Genomic DNA, 6,991 nt, shown 5'->3' on the forward strand with positions numbered 1-6,991 from the left:
GCTTGATATGAGTGGAAAAACTGCCGGTGAGGAGGACCGGTAGTATCGTAGAGATGGTGGCCTGAGCAAAAACTTGGTGGGCTCGGGCCTCCGGGATCGGAACTAATTTCTAACGCTGCCGGCGGCACGGGAGCGATTTTTTCTCGTATCTTCCAAAATTTTCGCTCTCGTAATTGTTGTTACCAGAGCGCTTTGAAAGCTGACGGGAGCGAAATCGCTCGCCGCTCCCGTGTATTTTTTTCGCTGATGCTGTTATATACAAAGTGCAAGGTGTAGGTGTGATACTAGAATCTCAATTAGTAGCAAAACATTTTTCCAAATGTTTCAATCAAATATTCTAAAGTCGCATGCCTTTTAAGTCAACATATAGCAAAGATATTTACAATGTTTTGGTTGTAATTTACACGTAGCTCTACACTGGCTGAATCCAGCTTTCAAGAACGTCACGTTCAGTAAGAAGATTCAGGAAGTAGCAAAAAACATTGGTTTTCAGAGGCCTGTTGTTGTACAAAGTATGGTTATTCTAAAAGTAAGTATGTGCACTTGTTCCCATGTTTAATTGAATCAATATAATAAAATTGGGTAAGTGCGCACACAAATAATGTGTTGCTACGTTGTATTTTACTTACATGTGGTGTCTGCGGGTTTGTAGTTCAGTTTATAGCATTACCTAATCTGTGCAAAAATGTGTAAAGATGTTAATTAATCTATGCATAATCTTGAGCACATTTACGTTCTTGTTACAGCCACCGAGAATCGGAGCAGCAGGTATGTTTGTAACAATTATATTGTTTTCACTTGTAATATTTATTGAAAACTAATCATTATGAAATATAATCAGTGAAGATCATGATTGCATTTTTTGGTTTTACTCGTTAGTTAATAAACTCGACTGGCTACGAGACTGGTTTTCTCATGAGCATGATGCAATGCTCTTTAATTGCTTATATATTTCTCCGTATTGCTCTTGCTTTATATTTGTTTGTAGTTGGGCCACATCAAGACTTGTCGTTTCTGTATACGGACCCACCGAAAGTTGTCGGGTTTTGGTTAGCACTCGACGATGCTACCTTAGAGAACAGCTGCATGTGGTTTTCTCCAAAATCACACAATGGTGAGTTGTGGGGGGAAATTTTGTGTATAATACTGCAAATATCGTCAAAGGCCAGAATGAAGTTTAATCATAGTTAAATGTGTTTAGAATATGCACATTAGTATCACCCAATATGTGGCTTCCAATACTAAGTAGGAATTTAGACTATCTACTATCATGTGATATATATGTGTGGCTGTTGATATGCAATACTGAGAAAGTGGATCCGTTTAGGTTGATATATGGTACGGTGATATCATTCACCGACCATGGTCGTGCAGTTTTGAAGAGTGCAGGCATATTTTGCAGATGTGGCTTTAGTACAAAGTCTGTATTTAAGCCAACAGGTTTGGTGATGAAAATGCGTTGAGTTGGACCTGATAAAAACTAGTGACTTGAAACCTCTGGTGCAGTACTGTCTACCCAAGAAACGCCTCAAACGAGAGAGAGGAATCACTCAATGGGAATGGCAACCGCCAAATTAGTTCGGTTTTATTTTCACCCACGACTAAAGATGTCGCAAATGATACTCGTGACTTTTATAGGGGGAATAAAACTACGGTATCGGCGAACTCCGGATGAGAACAGCACAACTATGGAGTTCGACAACCCTACTCTAAGGGACGAAGACTATGAATGGGTGCCCGTTCCAGTAAAGAAAGGTTAGGTGCATGGTGTGACTGTAACTTATGAATGGAAATGTTATTATTACTGGTAGTCTGTCTTTGTGATGTATTATTCATGCACAGTGTGTGTTCAGAGCAAATTTATTCTTGGTAATATACCAGATTCAGTATTTCATCTCTAAAGCCATCTCTGCACGGATGCAACATGCTACAATAATTGTTTTCACTCGTTAATCGTTAAAGGAATCTTTCGATAACGCTGAATGTATTATTGTCAGGTACTCTAGTACTTATTCATGGAGCGGTGGCCCATAAAAGTGAGAAGAACCTTTCTAATAAGCCGCGTCAGATCTATACATTCCATGTAGCAGAAAGTGAGAACACAACTTGGAGCAAACTCAACTGGTGAATATACATTTCTCAAATACGTACATTTAGCGCCACCTAGTGGGGTGTTATTATATATACTTGGTAGTATTGCATGTTTACACACGAGATGTACTGGACGTATCGATTCTTACACGGAAAACTTAACGACTGGCTTTGTAGCTTGAGAAATCCATCTGTTGTTAAGAATTTTCTTCGTGTTTTTCTTTTTTAGGTTGCAGCCAACTAAAGAGCTGCAATTCCCTCAGCTCTTTGGATAAGTTATCTGTTTTAATTACTACTTCTGGACTGAACTACTACAACTGAAAATCTAATGGACAGCTGGACAAACAACTTAATTTATGAGAAGTCCTAGCTACTGAAAAATGGGTGCTCTGCATATTTTCTGGAAACTGAATTAAAGATAATATATAAAGGCGAGGCGTGCTAAAAAATTACTCCGGATAAAGCACAATGTAAAAACTTGTGCTAGTGATTGCTGGCAGTTTAGTTTCTGTGATATTCTGTCACATATTAGTTTTAGGTTTCTGGATACCAGACGCCTGCTTGAACATACACCGACGCACAGTAACGTCAACAATCTGATTATAGTCTTGATCTTGCCGAAGGGCAAATTCACAACTGTAGTGGTTGTCATTTTCTTTTTAATAGTAAATTTCGCCGAGATTTTCATATGTGCAACTGACGATATGAAAGGTGCTATCATAGATGTATAAAAACACATTATGTGTTTTGTATGTATTTGTTTATGTATACGTAATGTCTGTATCGGCGTATGTGTTTTTATATATCTAATTATCTATGGTTCTATATAAAAAGGAAGTCGATATAAATGGTGCTATATAAAAAGGAAGTCGGTAGCGGCTCGAGTCTATTGACGCTATCTGAGATGGTCCATCTGGTTTTGGGTGTGCTGTCAGATCAGTTTGATTTGGAAGACATTTGTGCCTTCAGAAGGTGAGTTCTGGTTTACAACTCTCTAAATGGCAGTTTTGATATCCGTGGTATTAGGGACGAAGTGTATTGATGAATCTTGGTATCCAAGTTGGCAGTTAGGTTTAAATGTCGGTTACCACACAGTCAGCTGCCAAAATTTAAAATCGGGATGTTTGTTGTTATTCACCATATAAGAAAAAAATATAATGATTGTTGTTTTATGAAATAAATTTATATTTGATTTTACAAAGTTCTAGTTTTTTTTTCTTATTATACACCATGATTTTGTAATTCTACTTGCCACCTAACAACTCCTTCTGTTTCACTTCCATTAGGTGCTCTGCTTTTTGACTAAATTCTTCTGTTCTGTGTTGAATCTGGAATAGATAAAAAAAGATTTCACAAGAAATTAGAAACGTCTTCTCTAAACATGACGCATGTGACATCACAATAGTCACACTTCTGCTGAATTGATTTATTGCTTGTAAAGTTCCTTTAAAAATGATGCCAGTAAGCACTTGTTCCTTAATTCATTTAAAGGTGCATATACTACTCAACTAGCCCATAAGCCTGAATGAAATAAGTCGCATCCATCATCAAGTGCCTCCAATTTGCATATAGTTTTACACGTGCCAAACATAATGTCGACTGCAGCACTTTGCTGCTAAGAATTTCCCTTAGAACATACGTAACAGTTGCTAGAACAGCCTGTTAATCATGCCAGAATGATAAGTTGGGTTGCTAATAGAATTTATAAGCAAATTATTTCCTATTCTATTACAGTTGTTACATAGTTTTACAAGAACATGTGTCTTAATAAGCAGAACTACCTGTACTTTTGATTCCTTCTCACTGTTCACACATTACCTACGCTATATTAAAAAATTACCGTTTGTTTAACATTATATATCAGATCTTCTGATACGCCATCTTTCTTCTTTCCGCATTCCTTGATGTAACGGTTCTGAAGGTCTCTAAGCCTTTCCTTGGTTTTCACACACAGCATCCGAGCAGATTTGGCAAGGCTTTCTCTGTGTTCCCGTGTCACCCTAAAATGACATGACATAAGACATTATTGCACAACCCCAGTATCAAATGCACTTGGCTGAAAATACACAAAAAATTACCACATAAACAACATATAAGATTTGTGTACTGTTCAACCGATTGCCATTCTGTATTCTAGTGGGATTCAGTATTCCTCTGTATAATCCAGACACACTCCTACTGGTCAGCAAAAGTTGCTCATGTATCAGATTTAATAGCTAAAGGTATAGAATCAGATGCAACTTTCACATACTCACCTGCTTTTACAATCTACAAGTATCATTCGTTTTTATTGAACACAAGCGACACCAAATTGTACATTACAGCTAGAAAATTCTCAAATTCCTTCAAACCAATTGCAAATAACAAAAGCAGTGCGTAAGAGCAAGGACACAAGACTCTAACCTCTGCCTGATAACAATAATTAAGAAACGCAAGCTTACTTTGTGATTGGTATGTATATCATGTTCGCTTCTTGTTGTGGATTGATGTTCATCCCAGAATCTCTCAAAGCTGTTAAAACTGCTGGGATTGCCTATTTGTAAACCAGTAATGACTGAATTAACATCACTGTACCCTTGCTTGATGTAAATTTTCAAAGGTTCAAACTAGCATTAACTAATGCAACACTTTCCATAATCATATCTGTGAAATGGAAAATTTGACAGTTTTTGTTTTCAGACCTGTGGAAATGCTCCCACGTTGATGATCATTAGATTCGGGTTCTTCATGACGATCTGAGCAAGTTGGTTAAGTGGATATGTATCACCTTCAAAATCCACCTCTAACTGATCCACAACACCTATAAAACACCAACAAAGAAGTTACGACATCGTAGTAAAAAACAACACACAAAATAAAATAATTTTTGCAAGACATTCACTGGTTTTTTCTAACTCCTATACTCCAATGGCTCTATATTACTATTTTCAATATTGCCACTAGAAACAATGTTTTCTTCTATATTGAAAACAAATAACGTATTGTGAATAAGAAATGTGAAATTGTTAATATGCAGATTGCATATTAATGTACATATTGCATGGCACGTAATGATGTCATGTATCACACATGGCCCTACCTGTAGAGGTTCTAAGTGACAGATTTTTGGTGAAGTCTTGTTGTAGCCCATCTATGATTTCTTGCATTTGCTTCCGCAGCTTTTCGGGATTTATAACAACCATCATTTCGTCATCTCGTAATTCAACTTTGGGTTTTTTTTGTTTCCCTCCTGTAACAGTGGTAACAAAGTGAATCTATAAACATTATTTTTTATATTAGATTGATGAGTTTCAATCATCATTTTACTTACCAAATATCTAATAAATTTTAACCTTTTACAGGGTTTCTTCCGAGGGAAAATTAGACAAAGGAGGTAAAAAAATTTATGGCCAGTTTGGGAAATAAACATGCATGATGGATTCAAATACAGGATCAGGATGTATTGATATACTTATAGGTATATAGATACAGGATATACTTATCAGTAAATACAGGATGTATTGATATACTTATAGGTATATAGATACAGGATATACTTATCAGTAAATACAGGAACATTTTCACAGCCGCGATGTTAAATTTGACAACTGCGGTGCGCCACTAGCTGTGCCTCTTATGTATAAGAAACCCTGTTTTAGTTAGTGGAACGACGACAGACGTTTTGAAAGACTTCACTTTGAAAGGCTAAATGCCCCAATATTACAGGGTACATGCAGTCACATTTGTACTTTCTGTACCCAAAGGTAAAAACAGATAAACTTATTTGAGTGGGAATCATCGACTGGAGGTGGCACCATATACGGTACTACAACTCACAGGCACTTGGAGTGTTTCAATAAAATATAATGCTAAATAAATACGAAATCTACTCTCTTTCACCTATTACTGCCGACAATTTCCTGTAAATGCTCATCTGCAACACACAAGTACACCGCACGCTAGCGCTGATAAGGTCTATGTCCCCTACAGTACTATCAGAGGGTAACCTAGGTACGGTTCGATATATCGGATAGTACCTCGGGGGTACTATACATTATGTCGCTGCGTACCCTGCATTGTCGCGCCGTACCCTGACTTGTAACCGATGTATTTCCGATGTTGTAAAACTAAAATATAAAAGCTAGCTCTTCGCTTAAAAAAAAGAAAAAAGAAAAATATAGTCAAACATATAGCATACATTTTTATTGGATTGCGATGTTTTGAAGTTTCTTCTATGTGATGTGGTAACTTGACAGTGTATGTATTACGACATCAGTTGGCTGAAAGTAAGGGTACGGTGGGACAATGCAGGGTACGCAACGACATATCGTATAGTACCCCCGCGGTACTTTCCGATATATCGAACTGTACCCAGGGTACCCGCCGATAGTACCCTGGGGGACATAGACCTTATCAGCCACGCTAGCTGCTGCACACGGACACATAAATATATAGTTATATATAGTTACACTATATATTTATGTGTCAATGTGCAGCAGCTAGCGTGCGGTGTACTTGTGTGTTGCAGATGAGCATTTGACCGGCATTTACAGGTGATTATGGGCAAAATAGAGTAGAGAAACATTAAGACTTTGGTAGTAAATATATTTCGTGTTTATTTACCTTTTTTTTTGTTGAGACGTTCCAAGTGCCTGTGCAACAACTCATGCTCATAGGGTCTATGCCCCTCAGGGTACTACCAGAACGTACCCTGGGTACGGTCCGGTATACCGGAACGTACCCTGGTAACTATCTGATATGGTTAGCGTTAGCGTTAGGGTTAGGGTTAGGGTTAGGGTTAGGGTTAGGGTTAAGGTTAGGGTTAGGGTTAGAGTTAGGGTTAGGCAAGGCTCCACACTAACCTTTTTTTCAGTGGCCCGGCCGGGCCACCAAAATCATTGATTTTCAATTTTTGGTGGCC

General features: G+C 37.7%; 2 protein-coding genes across 4 annotated transcripts in view; one reads left to right on the top strand and one right to left on the bottom strand.

Annotated features, from left to right (window-relative positions):
- The window catches only part of LOC106804887 (phytanoyl-CoA dioxygenase domain-containing protein 1-like), an 11,027-nt gene extending 7,735 nt beyond the window's left edge, over positions 1–3,292 (top strand). Inside the window, exons 6-11 of the mRNA XM_014806277.1 lie at positions 411–529; positions 747–768; positions 989–1,114; positions 1,639–1,755; positions 1,998–2,124; positions 2,321–3,292. Coding sequence (XP_014661763.1) covers positions 411–529; positions 747–768; positions 989–1,114; positions 1,639–1,755; positions 1,998–2,124; positions 2,321–2,366 — 557 coding nt within the window. The 3' untranslated portion in view covers positions 2,367–3,292. The remainder of the gene's footprint in view (positions 1–410; positions 530–746; positions 769–988; positions 1,115–1,638; positions 1,756–1,997; positions 2,125–2,320) is intronic.
- LOC106804886 (ribosome-recycling factor, mitochondrial-like) overlaps positions 3,253–6,991 on the bottom strand; it is a 10,996-nt gene continuing 7,257 nt past the window's right edge. Inside the window, exons 2-7 of one of the 3 annotated variants that reach the window (XM_014806275.1) lie at positions 6,694–6,722; positions 5,171–5,320; positions 4,773–4,891; positions 4,533–4,624; positions 3,932–4,091; positions 3,253–3,419 (exon numbers count right to left, since the gene is read on the bottom strand). In XM_014806275.1, coding sequence (XP_014661761.1) covers positions 3,336–3,419; positions 3,932–4,091; positions 4,533–4,624; positions 4,773–4,891; positions 5,171–5,320; positions 6,694–6,722 — 634 coding nt within the window. In that variant the 3' untranslated portion in view covers positions 3,253–3,335. Of the gene's footprint in view, positions 3,420–3,931; positions 4,092–4,532; positions 4,625–4,772; positions 4,892–5,170; positions 5,321–6,693; positions 6,723–6,932; positions 6,952–6,991 lie in introns of those variants that run through there. The other 2 variants (XM_014806276.1, XM_014806274.1) reach the window with 2 other exon arrangements.

Source organism: Priapulus caudatus, unplaced genomic scaffold, assembly GCF_000485595.1.
Source record: "Priapulus caudatus unplaced genomic scaffold, Priapulus_caudatus-5.0.1 Scaffold91, whole genome shotgun sequence".
NCBI classification, from domain to species: domain Eukaryota; kingdom Metazoa; phylum Priapulida; class Priapulimorpha; order Priapulimorphida; family Priapulidae; genus Priapulus; species Priapulus caudatus.